The following is a 16,262-nucleotide window of genomic DNA, read 5'->3' on the forward strand; positions in this document are numbered from 1 at the left end:
CATTCCCCCGGTACAGCCTGATCTTCGCTTCCTTAAGTCCAAGGGACGCAGACTCGAACGAATATGGCGGACAACTGGTTTAGCCAGAGCTGGCTGGACCACATAAATCATTATCAGGACCTGCTCTCCAACTTCCTTTTCTGGCTCCCATGTTAGCTGACATTGCCAACGGTTCTCTCTCCTCTCCTTCAAATCTGCTGCCATAACTCCTCAAAAAACCAACCCTCGACCCCTCCGTTCTTGCCGTCCCATCTCCAACCTCCTTTTCCTCTCCAAATTCCTTGATCGTGTTGTCGCCTCCTAAATCCATGCCCATCTGTCCCGCAGCTCCATGTTTGAATTCCTCCAATCCGGTTTCCACGCCTGCCACAGTACTGAAACGGCTCTTATCAAAGCCACAAATTACATCCTTTGTGACTGTGACAAAGGCAAACTATCCCTCCTCGTCCTTTTCGGCCTGTCTACAGCCTTTGACACAGTTGACCACTCTATCCTTCTCTAACGTCTCTCCACCATCATCCAGTTGGTTCCATTCGTATCTATCTAATTGTAGCCAGAGAATCAACTGCCATGGCTTCTCTTCCCGCTCCCGCATCGTTACCTCTGGTGTCCCCCAAGGATCTATCATTGGCCCTCTCCTATTTCTCATTGGCATCATCATCCGAAAATACAGCATCAGTTTTCACATGTACGCTGATGACACCCAGCTCTACCTTACTACCATTTCTCTCGACCCCTCCACGGTCTCTAAATTGTTAGACTGCTTGTGCGACATCCAGTTCTGGATCAGCAGAAATGTTTTCCAATTGAATATTGGGTAGACCGAAGCCATTGTTTTCGGTCTCCACCACAAACTCCGTTCCCTAGCCACTGACTCCATCCCTCTCCCCAACTTCTGTCTGAGGCTGAACCACACTGTTCACAACCTTGGTGTCATATTTGACCCTGAAATGAGCTTTCAACCACACATCCGCAGCATAACTAACACCACCTATTTCCACCTCCGTAACATAAGAACATAAGAAATAGGAGCAGGAGTAGGCCACACGGCCCCTCGAGCCTGCTCTGTCATTTAATACGATCATGGCTGATCCGATTATGGACTCAGGTCCACTTCCTTGCCCGCTATCCATAACCCCTTATCGGTTAAGAAACTGTCAATCATCAGTTTTAAATGGGCGGCCCCTTATTCTAAGATCATGCCCTCTAGTTCTCGTCACTCCTATCAGTGGAAACATCCTCTCTGCATCCACCTTGTCAAGTCCCCTCATAATCTTATACGTTTCGATAAGATCACCTCTCATTCTTCTGAACTCCAATGAGTAGAGGCCCGACCTACTCAACCTTTCCTCATAAGTCAACCCCTTCATCTCCGGAATCAACTTAGTGAATCTTCTCTGAACTGCTTCCAAAGCAAGTATATCTTTTCTTAAATATGGAAACCAAAACTGCATGCAGTATTCCAGGTGTGGCCTCACCAATACCCTGTATAACTGCAGCCAAACTTCCCTGCTTTTATACTCCATCCCCTTTGCAATAAAGGCCAAGATTTCATTGGCCTTCCTGATCACTTGCTGTACCTGCATACTAACCTTTTGTGTTTCATGCACCAGGACCCCCAGGTCCCGCTGTACTGCAGCACTTTGCAATTTTTCTCCAGTTAAATACATCGTCCGTCTCCGTCCTTGCCTCAGCTCCTCAGCTGCTGAAGCCCTCATCCATCCCTTTGTTACCTCTAGACTTGACTATTCCAATGCACGCCTGGCTGGCCTCCCACATTCTATCCTACCCTACGTAAACTAGAGGTGATCCAAAACTCGGCTGTCCGTGTCCTAACTCGCACCAAGTCCTGCTCACCCATCACCCTTGTGCTCGCTGACCTCTATTGGCTCCCGGTTAAGCAATGCCTCCATTTCAAAATTCTAATCCTAGTTTCGCTGCTGACCGCAAATTATGGGCCGTTATCTTTCACTAAATATTCAAAATAAATATTCAACTAACTGGAATATTAGTTGAATTCCAAAGAGCCGGCACAGACACGATGGGCCGAATGGCTGCCCGTGCCCTACGATTCTATGAAATTTCAAAGCTTTAGTTATATTTAAACAGACTAGATCGTGTAGAGGAGACAACACTGTTTTTATGCATTGAGTTGTGTGAAATACCTGGTTCTACCTTAAAAACCACACAGTAAACCAACAGCAATTTACTCCAGAAATATAATTATCTTTTACAACTGCAATCTATTAAAGAACTGCCTTGTGGGAATGATTGCTATATATTCCTTAGTAACACTTAAAATAATAGACGGTACTATTTGTTACAATCATCTCTGTCTTTAGCGGTACGAATAAATTGTGAGGTAATTACAATAAGCATGATAAACGGTCACCAGTAAATTACAAGACAAATTCAATTCAGCAGTTCTGATGATATCCTAAAGAGGTTCAATCTGTTGTGTGAACAAAAGAAGAATCCCTAAGATTAGATAACCACCTTTAATTCATTGCCACACACTTGATCTTTATACCTGTAAGAGATTTTTTGTTTCAAAAAGCCGTTACATTATTTTACAGCAGGTTTAATAGAAATTGCACGATGGACTGCAAAGTGCAATAAAGATGAACAAATTACTACACTCTGTAATTCAATTAAAGGCTTCAGATGACATCACAAACTGTAAGGCAAAGTGGTTTTAGTGGTTTGCAAATAATTAGTCCCCTAAGTGTGTGCGTGTCTCATTTTAGACATCAATCATTTTTAAAAGAGCATAATTTTATGGCAGTGTGACAAATATTCAGCTGGCACATTAAAGCCTCGAATATTACTGTTGATTGTGATATTAGCCAACTCAGAATGAGCAGCATACTGTGTCAGCTGTGGCTCACTTGCCTCTGAGTCAGAAGGTTGTGGGTTCAAGTCCCACTCCAGGGACTTGAGCACAAAAATCTAGGCTGATGTTCCAGTGCCGAGGGAGTGCTGCACTGTCGGAGGAGCCATCTTTCGGATGGGACGTTAAACCAAGGCCCCGTCTGCTCTCTCTGGTGGACGTAAAAGATCCCATGGCGCTATTTCGAAGAAGAGCAGGGGAGTTATCTCTGGTGTCTTGGTCAATATTTATTCCTCAATCAACATAATAAAAACAGATTATCTGGCCATTATCACATTGCTTTTTGTGGGAGCTTGCTGTGCGCAAATTGCCTGCCGCGTTTCCCACATTACAACAGTGACTACACTCTAAAAGTACTTCATTGGTTGCAAAGCGCTTTAAGACATCTGGTGGTCGTGAAAGATGCAATATAAATGCAAGTCTTTCTTTTGTACCATATAAGGACCCATATTAAAACAGTTTACCTATTCAAAAACTGCAACAACAGACACTAAATCACTCCTTTCTTTAAATGTAGAACTCCAATTTAACACCGTCATATATCAAGTCCTTTAGTTACAAAACAGGTCCAGGTCTCACATTTTAGGTACAATACAGAAATTAACTTGTAACACACTTCTTGGTATTCAGTTGCAATCGGTGATTGCAGTCGGATTATAGATGTTAAAATACCATTAACTACTTGGCACCGTCTAAGTACTGCTGCTGATACCAAAAGTCCCATTCATGTCTTAAGCCTTCACCCGCCCTCCTCTCATCCTTGTCCCTCATCCAAAGTGGGATGCTTCACTTTATTTTTTGAATAGAATAGTTAATACAATTGTTTCCTGTAGGTACAATCATACTGTAGTTTTGTGCAGGCCCTAAATTACTGGGTGACCTTTGTGTGACTGGCACCAGACGTTACACAACGACCCTAATGCTAATGAGTGGCTTTTGCTCACTTGAGTTGAGTTAAGGTTCTTTTAATTCTCAAAAATATTTCAGCAATTTATTTTGTGGTCTCACTTTTTTTAGGTTATAAGTTTTTGTAATTTTAGAACTAAGCTTTAATATTCAGACAGACCTCATGCACTCAAAGGTTAGTCCTAAACATTGGGGGGCAGATTTTGGTCTGGGCACAGAGGTGTAAGTGCATGAACACGCAATGATTGCTCAGTACAATAGCAGATCTGAAGGGGGATTGGTGACCCATCCACCTCCACGGAGGTGTGTGGGGGACCTGACCCATCCACCTCCATGGCACGAACCTGGTATTGCAGTACTTCCAGGAACGGTGCAGTGGCTCTAGGCCTTTTGGCTAAGAGCATTGGCGCAGAGTGATCCTTGACTGGTGCAGGGTGACCTCTGGCGTTTGACAAAGAATTGTAACGATTGGATAACGATTGGACATGAATTAAAAAAAAAAAAAAAAATAGCAGATCTGAATAAGATGCTGAAAATTCCAAGTGTCTCAATATTAGTGTAATAAAGCTTCTATTGTTAGGGAAGAGAGAAATCTGAGCACTTGCATATAAGCAGAGTTGGCTGAATCTAAATCCACATTTTTAATGCTGCAGTACAGAGGGATCTGGGTGTCCTCGTACATGAAACATAAAAAATTAGCATGCAGGTACAGCAAGTAATTAGGAAGGTAAATGGAATGTTTGCCTTTATTGCAAGGGGGATAGAGGTAGGGAAGTCCTGCTACAACTGTACAGGGCGTTGTTAAGACCACACCTGGAGTACTGTGTACAGTTTTGGTCTCCTTATTTAAGGAGCGATATTCTTGCATTGGAGGTAGTTCAGAGAAGGTTCACGAGATGAGGAAGAATTTCTTCTCTCAGAGGGTTGTGAATCTTTGGAATTCTCTATCTCGGAGAGCTGTGGAGGCTGAGTCATTAAACATATTCAAGGCTGAGATAGACAGATTCTTGAACTATAGAGGAGTCAAGGGTTATGGGGAACAGGCAGGAAAGTGGAGTTGAGACCAAGATCAGATTAGCCATGATCTTATTGAATGGAAGAGCAGGCTCGAGGGACCGTATGGTCTATTCCTGCTCCTATTTCTTATGTTCTTAACATTAGTTTTCATAGTACTGAATCACAGCTTTGAATTCAAATCACAATGGCCCAGAATTTGCGGTCGAGGTGAAGGAGAACCGGCAGCGCTCGCTGTCATTACGTCTTTGAAACTAACCGCAGCTTTGGAGTTTGGCGCAGGCACATGGGGAAACCCTGAAGGTGAGGTCTGTCAATGACAGCTCCGAAACTGGCTGCGCTGTGCACCCCATTGTCATTGCCTTTGTTCTGTTACTTGAGAGCTGCAGTTTCTGGTCTCAAAACTTGAAACCGTAGGAGTCAGAAGGTTGTGGGTTCAAACCCCACTGCAGGACCTGAATACAGAATCTAGGCTGAAAATCAGTACAGTATTAGTAGTTGCACTATCGGAGTTGCTGTCTTTTGGATAAGATGGAAACCAAAGCCCCCTCTGACTGTTAACGAGGACATTAACAATCCTAGGGCTCCGTTCAAAGAAGTTCAGGGTATTCTGCTGTCCTGACCAACATTCCTCCCTCACCCAACAAAACCAAAACATATTAACTGGCCATTTATCCAATTTACTGTTTGTTGACCTTGCTGTTTACAAATTGGCTGCATTGTTTAACTACAAAACAACAGTGATGGCATATAAAAAGTAATAAATTGTTTGTAAAGCATTGTGAGCGTCCTGATGATGTGAAAGGTGCTAAATAAATTCAAGTTCTCTTCATTGGATTGTGGCATTTGGTTGAAATGGAGCAGATTTGAAAACAAATAAATGTGAAGTTGCCCAGTTCAGAAAGAACTTTGGAATCTGTCCTGGGGACTTTGCCATATATTTCCAGTGATCACTCAAAATAAAACGTTCTTTTAATCTTTACAAGCTAAACAGTAGTGCTATTCACTGCTTTTAAATGGAGTCCCAGCTAGAACAGTTCAACAGCCAAGCTTTTATATCACACCAACAAACCTCAATCTTCTCATTAAAATGATGTGAATGTGGCGAGACTATACATTGCAGATGTGCTGAAAATAGAGCACAATTTGCTTTCCAGAAAGACTTATGAATGGAGACCAGGTGGCAGTCACAAGGTTAATTGTGGCTTGTCAAATAAACAATATGTACCAGAAAGCAATAAAGCACGTGTTTCCGGAGTCAGTACAGTAGTGTCCTGCATAATCATTTGCTTTCAGATTAAAAATGCATTTTCTTAAATTAATTAGATTTCCTGTGGAAAGCCAGTAATTGTTATTTAGAAAAACACAGATGGAGTAATTACAAGTCTGCTTATCTACAAAATTGTGTAGAAAATCAACATGTTGGTCAGACTGCATCTCTGGGTGTCATCTGTGTAAACCATCCATTAGAATGAATGAAAATCATCACAAACAGGCTACATAATAGACTAAAATTGCAATCATAATACAAATTTATGGAATTATTAATTAGATGATCTCAAACCAAGTTATTATTTTCAAAATAAACATTGTTGATCAGAAAAAGATGTTCAAAGACCTTGATGACATGTTGTTCATAGTCCCCTGATTCTATTCCACAGAACAGTTTTAAAAGTCTCCGATTTATCCTTTCTCCTTATGAAAGCTCTGACTTATGCTGGGATATAATTCCAATGGCCGCAGCAACCTTCCTTGTCCAATCGAACAGTTCTCCATGTATCAGCTTAGAGGGTGAACGTGAGCGACATGACCATTGAGAGTATCACAGCAAGGTCTTGGTCTCACCTAGCCCGCCGTCCACACACACGCACTTTCTAGCAAGATCACTGAATATCAATATGCAGTAGGAACCCTGCCTGATTTCCCTCTGATTTCCCCTCTGAGACCAGAGGCACCTATTGTAAGGCCCCTACTGCCACCTTGGTTGAAACTCAGTGCAAATACTTCAGCTTCCCGATCCATATGGTTCAGTTCCACATTGGGTGAAAAATTTGAGCCTCGTGAGTTAATACTAAAAAATATGAGAGCAAAATATTTCTTCACCCTATCACCCCCCCCCCCCTCCCATCTCCCATCAATTAGTCATCTTTATATATCTAGAGGGTACTTCTTAATCAAAAATCCATTTTCTCACTATTTTCATAAAACTTCTTTTTTTTAGTTGCAGTTTTGTCTTTACTACAAGGTGTGCTTTAAAATCTCACATAAAAGATGAACTGCTTGTAGCTGAACTATTGTATGCTGTCATCTAAAGGAGGAACAGCATGCTGAGGTACCCTGTATATTAAAAGCAGAAACAAAGTGGGCAGGCAGCCACACACATTTGATGGAATCTGAGATCCGGTATTCATTTTAAATGGAAATTAAAGATTGAATCTTCAGATTGGTGATCAAGACCACAAGGGAAACTTCTAAACCTCAGCCCAGTGGAAGCGTCGTGTTACCCCGTTGTTTCTTCAATATGCAAATATCAAATAACAGTTTATACAGTAAAGATGCTGGTCAGACTGAAATACTAATCAAGCTTTAGAGATTAAAGGAATTTTGAATGAAAAATGGCCGATCAAGTTTTGCTAGATGATTCAAGTATGAAGGAGTTCGAACCTTAAAGAGCAGTTCATTTACACGCACTTAAAACTGAATCATCGCCAGCATTTTCATCAATAATGGTTACTGACATGCTGAATATTCCTTCCCAGTAATGCTCGACTCTGAAGTACTCCCCTTTCAATTTGAAATGAGCAGATTGAACAATTTCCTGTTACATTCTTTTTTTTTAAGCCTATTTGCGTTGCCTTTGAACAATTTATGTTGGAGAAAGAAGCATTTCCTCTGCCAGCCACTGACAAATGGAGGCATTGTGTCCCGAGGACGACTCAATGATTGGAGCCATAAGGTGTAACTCAAGATGTAGCTCTTTTAGTTGGTGAGAAGTGAAAAAATGCACTCACCTTGACAAGGAAGCATAAATGTCAGGCAGCCGTAGGATTTCAACTTGTTATAAATGCAAGTTCTTTTTTGTCTTTCTTTATCTTCCGGTTGAGGGTCATACACTTGAGCTAGCAAAATTAGTTCCTACCCTATCCCTATCCACAGCAGCAGCCCGTAGAGTGACATGTTAACATAAATATATTGTGGCCTGGTTAAGGCTAAAATTGATGAATATTAATTACCATTTTTCCCACTTGTATCATTTTTGCAACAACTTGAAGAAAAATCTTTTAAGACTGGCCTAGAAATTTGTCTGGGACGGTGCCGCAGAATGGCCGCTATCGGATTGGCCGCCCGTTATACGCAGCGTCTGATAGTCAGTTCCATTTACTGCCAAATTGGATACATCCTGCACTGGCTATGTGGTGCCCACCTTTTTCTCTTACAAGATGGTTCGGCCCCCTTTAATTCTTTATCCTGCTTGTTCTTTTTGTTTGTAATATTGTTGTTATCCTGCAAAATTCTCCAATGTAATAACTTTTCGTATCTGTGGAACTGCCCAATGCAATATATTGCACGTCCCCATTAATTCCACAGCTTCCCTTTGAATAATACACAATCACCTAGTTTCAGGAGTGTCTGCGGATTCTGTCGTCCTAGGTTGAATAGGATTACACCATAGAGCTTCAGGTCATCAGATGTAAAGTTTAAACCCATATTCCAATTAAGTTGCGAACATCTTAAGTTGCTGATACAACAGATCTTGGGTGTTCTGATTTCTGATACACCAGTGAGGCAACAAACATCCCGACCTTCCCAAACGCCCCGACCTTCCCAAACGCCCCGACCTTCCCAAACGCCCCGACCTTCCCAAACGCCCCGACCCTCCCAAACGCCCCGACCCCAAACACCCCAACCTTCCCAAACACCCCGACCCTCCCAAACGCCCCGACCCCAAACACCCCGACCCCAAACACCCCGACCTTCCCAAACACCCTGACCCCAAACATCCCGACCCCAAACACCCCGACCTTCCCAAACAACCAGGCTGTCAAAATTCAAAAGGGACAAACCAATGAATAAGAAACATAAGTACAAATGGGACGGAGTTGCTTGAACTTTGAGAACTAGATTGTCAGGGCTTGGAGACCACATATGGCCCATGGCCAGAGTTAGGGTTTGGACACCGCTGAGAGTTGTTGAGTTTTTCTGTGTTATACAGTTCTTACACTACAGCCTATTCAACATCATGGTACAAGTGTGATTGGGGTGGGAAATGTATGGCACACTGTACTCAAGGTAGTACCAGTGGGCCAGTGTGAAGTATTTCTGCTCCCCAACTCCACCTAACAGCATGTTGAAGATCATTGTGTGGAGATCTATCAACGTGTTGGAATGTCTTGCTGCACAGTCAACACTGTCTGCCACGCTTCAATTTTTAAAAAACGCACTAATTCTTTTTTCTTTTCCTTTTTTTCCTGCTAGCTATATAGAAGTGCACAAAATACTACTTAGTTTGTTCTAGCTTGTTGCAGCATTATAAAATTAGAAAAATCTTACACGGCTATGCTGTAAGAAGTGTTATCTAAATATGCTGTGAAAAAGCATTCCAACAGCTCGTGTGGTTTATGTAGGCCCAGCCTCTGTACTGGGCAACAAATAGGCACTACCAGGAGATTCCAACATTCCTATTTTTGGTGTGTTAGTGAGTTGACTATTTGAAGTTTGCGATATTTGGAATTGCTGTCATTTTGTGTTTATTATGTACAACCTGTGTCAGCAAAATCCTGTCAATTCTTTAAATAATGTCTGTGTCAAAATATAATTGAATGCTTTTCTTGAAGTAAATGATGTGCGAGGTGGGGCTGCAGTATTTCTTTACAAATGAGCTATTAACTTTGTGCCATTTTATATCTACAACAGAAATGAGAAATGTTCCCCTTTCTGTGAAGTAAATCACATTCCAAAGTTATTGAAATGATTGGAGTCTCCTGTTGTTGGTGCTTAAATAGTTCACATACACTAAATTTAAATTTCGCTTGACACAACAAAAAGTGTTTAGTTTTACAGTAACCCATGATCGCTGTCCAAAATGTGACATGATTTATTGTAATTTAGCATTCAGTAATGGGATGTTGATGGTTTGTGCAGCATCTGCATCATTTCAATAGTCTTCAGAAAATCACTCGTACATGTTGAACTGAAGGTAATTGACAGTTCCAAATAGACACAAAACAATATTTGGATTTCTGTTCTTACGGACAGAAGCTTTTATACATTGAGAATATTTGTTTTGCTCCTCCCCCCCAAATATTAATGTTTTTTTTGACTTAACTTGAGATACTGGGACTATTTCTTCACTGGAGCAGAGACGGCAAAGAGAAGGTTAAAGAGATATTTAAAATTATGAAGGATTTTGATAATGGGGAAAGACTATTTCCTTTGGTGAGGGAGTTGGTGACTGGGAGTAATCAATTTAAAATGTCAACGGAGAGTGAGGAGAGAGATTAGGAGAAATATCTTTACACAGAGACTTGTTCGGGTGTAGCAGGGAGTAGTTGAGGCAAAGACCATTTGCATCTTTTAAGGGAAAAGTGAATGAACATTTTTGAATCAGAGAAAGACGCAAGGCTATGTGGAGAGAGTAGAGCAATGGGATTTGTTTGGAACTGGTCTAGCAAACAGCCGGCACATCATGATTGGCTGAACATCCTCATTCTATGCTGTAAACATCTACGTTTCTATGTTGTCTTAAGTAGGCATGTGAATTTGGCAGACTAATACCACAACACATCCCACATGTTTGCTTTTGAAAAGATGATACTACACATAGTGTATTCCTTTTCTTTCTTCCATTTGCTAAGTGTTGCACTGTTTTTTAAAATACAATTTAACCAGACAATGCCACTGGATTATAATGACATTTTTCACCCTCAAATTCAGCTGTGCAATTTAAATAAAAATGGTTCAATTTAAGTGCCCAGTAATTTCACTGTCAGGAGAATTACACATGAAAATCAAAACTAATGCCTCATCTGTGAAATAAACACGAGGTGCAGGAGTATGGAGCCTCACGCCATTTTGCTTTGGAGTTAGCTTGAGTCTTAACACCTTATCTACACGACACAAGTTTAGCGTTGGAGCAAAGATTAACCGCTTCGCACCACTGCTATTTTACCTTTAAAGTAACTCTCCAGGATAAGGGTTCCTCATTAAGCATTCATAAGACCATAAGAAATAGGAACAGGAGTTGGCCACATGGTCCGTCAAGCCTGCTCGCCATTCAATGAGATCACAGCTGATCTTCTATCTCAACTCCACTTTCCCGCACTAGCCCCATATCCCTTTATTCGCTAAAATCTATCGATCGCATTCTTGAGTATACTCAATGACTCAACATCCACAGCCCTCTGGGGTAGAGAATTCCAAAGATTCACAATTGTCTGAGTGAAGAAATTTCTCCTCATCTCAGTCCTAAATGGTCTACCCTTCCTCCTGAGACTATGACCCCTGGTTCTAGACTCTCATTCATAGAGGAAAAAATCTCTCTCGCCAGCCCCCCACCACCTCAAAATGCTGGAGAAGTACGACCAGTGCTGCCTCCGCAAGATCCTGCAAATCCATTGGCTGGCAGGATAGATGCACCAACGTCAGTGTTCTCGCTCAGGCCAACATCCCCAGCATCGAAGCACTGACCACGCTCGACCAGCTCTGTTGGGCAGGCCACACTGTCCGCATGCCTGACACGAGACTCCCAAAGCAAGCGCTCAACTCGGAGCTCCGACACGGCAAGCGAGCCCCAGGTGGGCAGAGGAAATGCTTCAAGGACACCCTCAAAGACTCCTTGATAAAGTGCAGCATCCCCACTGACATCTGGGAATCCCTGGCCCAAAACTGCCCAAAGTAGAGGAAGAGCATCCGGGAGGGCGCTGAGCACCTCGAGTCTCATCGCCGAGAGCGTGCAGAATCAGGAGAGTGCGGCGAACCAGACTCCCCACCCACCCTTTCCTTCAACCACTGTCTGCCCCACCTGTGACAGAGACTGTAGGTCCTGCATTGAACTCTTCAGTCACCTGAGAACTCACTTTTAGAGTGGAAGCAACCTTGACTCCGAGGGACTGCCTATGATGATGATGCCCACCCTCAGTTCAACTTTTTAACAAAGTTAAGATTTTGTTCTGAAAACTCATGTAAATTGTTATGCATTGCAAACCAAATTCTTTTAAGTGGAATTAAGGCCACAGTCAAGTTACAGGATTCGACAGACGATCAAACTGAATTTCACCGTTGCGATTTATGATGCTGTCTAAACCCTAATCACTAGATTACTGCCTTATAATTGATTTACAGCATAAATGCTGTGTGTAATGAATAATTGTTTCTTGATATTTTTTCACTACATTGTGCACTCTTATTTCATAATAAAGTTAGTAAGAATATTGGGATTTATTCCAAATTCCTACAATGGATTATACAAGGTTAATTGGATATTCTACATCCTATTTGTAAATCTTGTATTAATAGCTGTGGTGAAGGTACAGTATTCATGATGCTTACCATCTAATGTCTGATCTCCAATGCCTGTAATCCTGGTATTGCATTCACGAACTGAATCTTTTAGACCAATGATGTCTTGACTGTGTAGCACAAGGGTTCCATTCATTTGGTCTAAGTAATTCCACAGATCACCAGCATGATTATCCAAACCATCTTTAATAAAATCCAGACTGCGAGATACTGCATCTAGTTTACTGCACAGACTCTCCATCTCGGCTACCCGTCGGTCGACTTGTGACACTTCCTTCTGGATATCTCGAGCATTGTGCTTGCAGTTATGGAGATCTGACATTATCCTGTGGTTGATTCGCAGCAGATCATCTTTGAGTTCGTGGACACGTTTGTCACTAAACATGAGTTGGGAACCTTGGCTGTTCACGATCTGTTGGATCAGATGGACTTCATCTGTAATTTTGCGCTCATGTTCATCCCAGGTTGAATTGGCAAATGCAAATTCGTCAGCATATTTTCTGACAGAATCTTTGATCCCTTTTAGTGTTCTGTTAACAGCGTTGATGTTGATCTTTAGTAAAGTGATTTCTCCCTGCACTGCACTGGTTTCCTCATCCTCTTTAATTTTTCTATGTATTTCAAACATAGAGTAATTCAGTTTATTGAGTAGACCAGAGTTCTTATCTAGTTTTGTCACAATATCTTGGCAGTTTTTCTGACAATCATCAATATCTGTTCTGAGAGTTTCGATGTCACCAATAATTGAGGTACAACCTGCAGTGCACAGATTCTCCAGAGCTATCAGTCTTCCCTCTAGATTATCGAGACCTTCATTAGTTTGCTTTTTAATGGTGGCAAGCTCTGTTTCCAGCATTGGGATTACTTCTCCCTCTAGGTTGGCAGGTACAGTTACATTGCTTAACTCCTCAACGATGATACTAACCCGGCCCTCGATGACCTTCAGCTTATCGTGCAGGAGAGTCTTCATACCATCCAGTTCAGTTCCAAAATGTCCCTTCATGTTGTTTTCTATGGTCAGACAATTTTCTTCAAAGTTCCTCTCCGTTGCGTTGATTTTAGCCTCAATGTCGTCCAGCCTACTATCATAAACATTTTCTACATGAATAGTGGCGAATTGTGGCAGCTCACTCTCAAACCGGGTTGTTAATGATCTTTGATAGTCCGAGATTTCTTTAAGGTTCTGTTCCAGGGCATTAATTCTTTCTGTCAGGTACTTAACAGTGTCACAGCAATTTTCAGTTACAGCCAATCCATCAATTTGAGTTTGTAAGTTATTAATCTCCTTTTTTAAGTCAGATTCTTTCCCATCTATCGTTTCTTGAAGTATTTGGTTTATGCTCTTCTGCTCCTCACACTGCTGTTGGACCAGCTTTACCTGATAATCACAGACAGTTTGTACATCTGTGAATTTGTTTTCAAAGCCATCGAGTAGATCTGCTCTGAACTTGGTGAGTTTGTTATCGATGTAACTATCCAGGAAATCCACAGTTGCCAAAGGTGAAGGTGGGCGACTGGCCTCCAGAAGTTGCCTGAGTTGGCCATCGTGGCCAATCACCATCCCATGAACTTCGTCAAGCAAGTCACTCTTTGTTTTCAAGACATCCTTAACCTCCGTCACTTTGGCCAACAAGTCTCCCATTGCTGGTGGATATGCTGGCTCTCCTTTGCCCAAGTTTTCTAGGCCATCAGTTATATATCCAAAGCCGACTGCAGCATCTGGGTATTTCAGATTATTCAGCAATGATACAATCATTTTATTGGTGTCTTCCTGAATTGATAGCCTGAGACTGTCACTTATCCCACTCACCATGGTTTGGAGTCTCTCAAATGATTGTGAGAAACGTCGCATTTCATCTTCCAAACGGTCTATTCGTTCTCCATATATATCCGGAGCCTTGGGACCTAGGAAGGAAGAATATTGCAAAATTAATGGATTATACAAATAAAGTCTAAATAGTTGTACCTCTATTTCATATTCACTCTTGGTAAAGTCCTTAATAAAAGGACCTGTGGTTTATATGCCATGTTCCATAAGGTCAGGTCTTATACTCTAAACCAAGCTAAGCGACATAAAAGAATACTTTTGTAAGTATCAAGCTGATTTCACATGATGTTTCTCACAAGTGATCTGGAAAACAACTGTGTTGAGCTGCTAACCTGGGCTGTCCGTTTAAGGACAGTATTGAGCTGTGAAGGGATTCAGGGAGGCCCTGAGGTCAGTCAATTACTGTTGGTTGAGGAAGGATTTTAGATTAGCAGCGGCTTTTAAATTTTCAGCTCCGAGTCAGAAAGTCCCTTTTTCCTTTAGCTTTATATTTTTGACACATTAAAGAGTGATGTCTGGTCTCAAAAACTTTGATATAAATAGATACTCCAGGGTAAGACCATAAATTAGTTGGGATCTTTTATAATAATGGAACCAAATCAGAAAGTATCTGTTTTACATAGCTGTTTTTACAAAAAAAAAATCACAAGTATTCCTTGTAACAGCTTAACCTGGCAGTAGACAACATCCCTTTTACATTCTAAACTTATAATCAGACATTAGGGGGTGAAATTGCCCCGCACCCTTATTGGTGATGGTAATCATCGGGGGCCGGGACTTTTAGTGCCCGGCATGGATTCCCGCCCATGATGCTGAATTGGCTTCCCGCCCCTCAAAAGGAAGCAGAGTGTAATCTACTGCGCTCCACTTCCTTTGGGGGCGGGTCCCGGGGCGCTACTGGGGCGAAAAGCGCTGATGTGCTTCAATGCCCCTCCCATTCACAACACGCGAAGCTGGCGTTGACATCTGCCCGTGCCAGCCAATTTTCCCCGCGGGGCGTCAAGGGATCGGCGCGGGACTGTGAGGGGTGCCACGCACAGCGATGACGTCATCGCCGGTTGGACGGCAGCTCGGGCAGCTAACCGTGGCAGCGCCTCCACAACACCCCGGGCAATTTCCTGGGAGATGGTAGCCCCCTCTCCCTTGGGCGAAAACTGTCTTGTGCCCCGTTAGCGACCCTCTGAGGCGCTATTGGAGCTATAAAAAGGGGAAATTTCGGCCCCAGAACTTTAGCTCTGGTTATTTGGACATGGAAATCAAACCATGGAGTCGAAAAATCTGGCAATGGAATTGTAAAAATCTTGTTACTACAGGGCAGATTCTTCCACAAATAGGTTTACACACATGGCCTTCACAGCAATGAATATATTATTGATTTGAACTTTTAGGTGGCTTGTATGTAGTGCTTAATGCTTCACAATTGTGAGATCCCCACATTACCACAACAAAACTACAAGTAAAACCATTTTTCTATAAAAGATGTAGCTGTTAAAGGTTTTAACCCGGAAAGAACCAAGTGGGTGAAATTACTCTTGGGAAGTAGTACAAAATGAGCGATGGTGAATTGGCAGCCTGTCTTACATGCCACCTGTTTATTTTTCCAAGTCAATCGAAACAAAATGTGTAAAATGGGTCGTTATTGCGCATTCTGCATGACCAATGTCACCGCTCAATTCTCCATTATTGCTTCCTAAATGTGTTTAAGTGCTGCAAAACAAAAATCAAATGGAATCAAATCAGATCGATAGGATCAGATTGTTTCTTCATTGAAACTGATGAAGAACTTGGGATACATAAACGAATAGTCATTCTTTCTTAATGTTCTATCCAATGAAAGCAGAATTATCCACGCTTTTTGTTTTATTGGATTCTTTCGTGCATAATGTGTTTCCTGTGCTACACATAATAGCCCGGAATTTCCATAAAATGTGCACATAAACGACGGCGTAAATATGGCATCATGCTGATTTGCAGTTCAAAAGGTCGAGGAAACTTGGGCGTGTGGCTTAAGCATGTTTTTACACTGTGCTTGAGTTTCCTCAATCTTTTGCACTGAATCAGCAAAATCTCTGCCGAAACCCTCTGTCATTCATTAACGCTGCTCTG

The 16,262-nt window shown here is 41.9% G+C and overlaps 1 protein-coding gene across 1 annotated transcript in view; it reads right to left on the minus strand.

Annotated features, from left to right (window-relative positions):
• emilin3b (elastin microfibril interfacer 3b) overlaps positions 1-16,262 on the minus strand; it is a 41,924-nt gene that overhangs the window by 15,851 nt on the left and 9,811 nt on the right. The window contains exon 4 of the mRNA XM_070895085.1: positions 12,359-14,233. Coding sequence (XP_070751186.1) covers positions 12,359-14,233 — 1,875 coding nt within the window. The remainder of the gene's footprint in view (positions 1-12,358; positions 14,234-16,262) is intronic.

The sequence above is a fragment of the Pristiophorus japonicus genome, chromosome 12, assembly GCF_044704955.1.
Source record: "Pristiophorus japonicus isolate sPriJap1 chromosome 12, sPriJap1.hap1, whole genome shotgun sequence".
In the NCBI taxonomy this organism is placed as follows: domain Eukaryota; kingdom Metazoa; phylum Chordata; class Chondrichthyes; family Pristiophoridae; genus Pristiophorus; species Pristiophorus japonicus.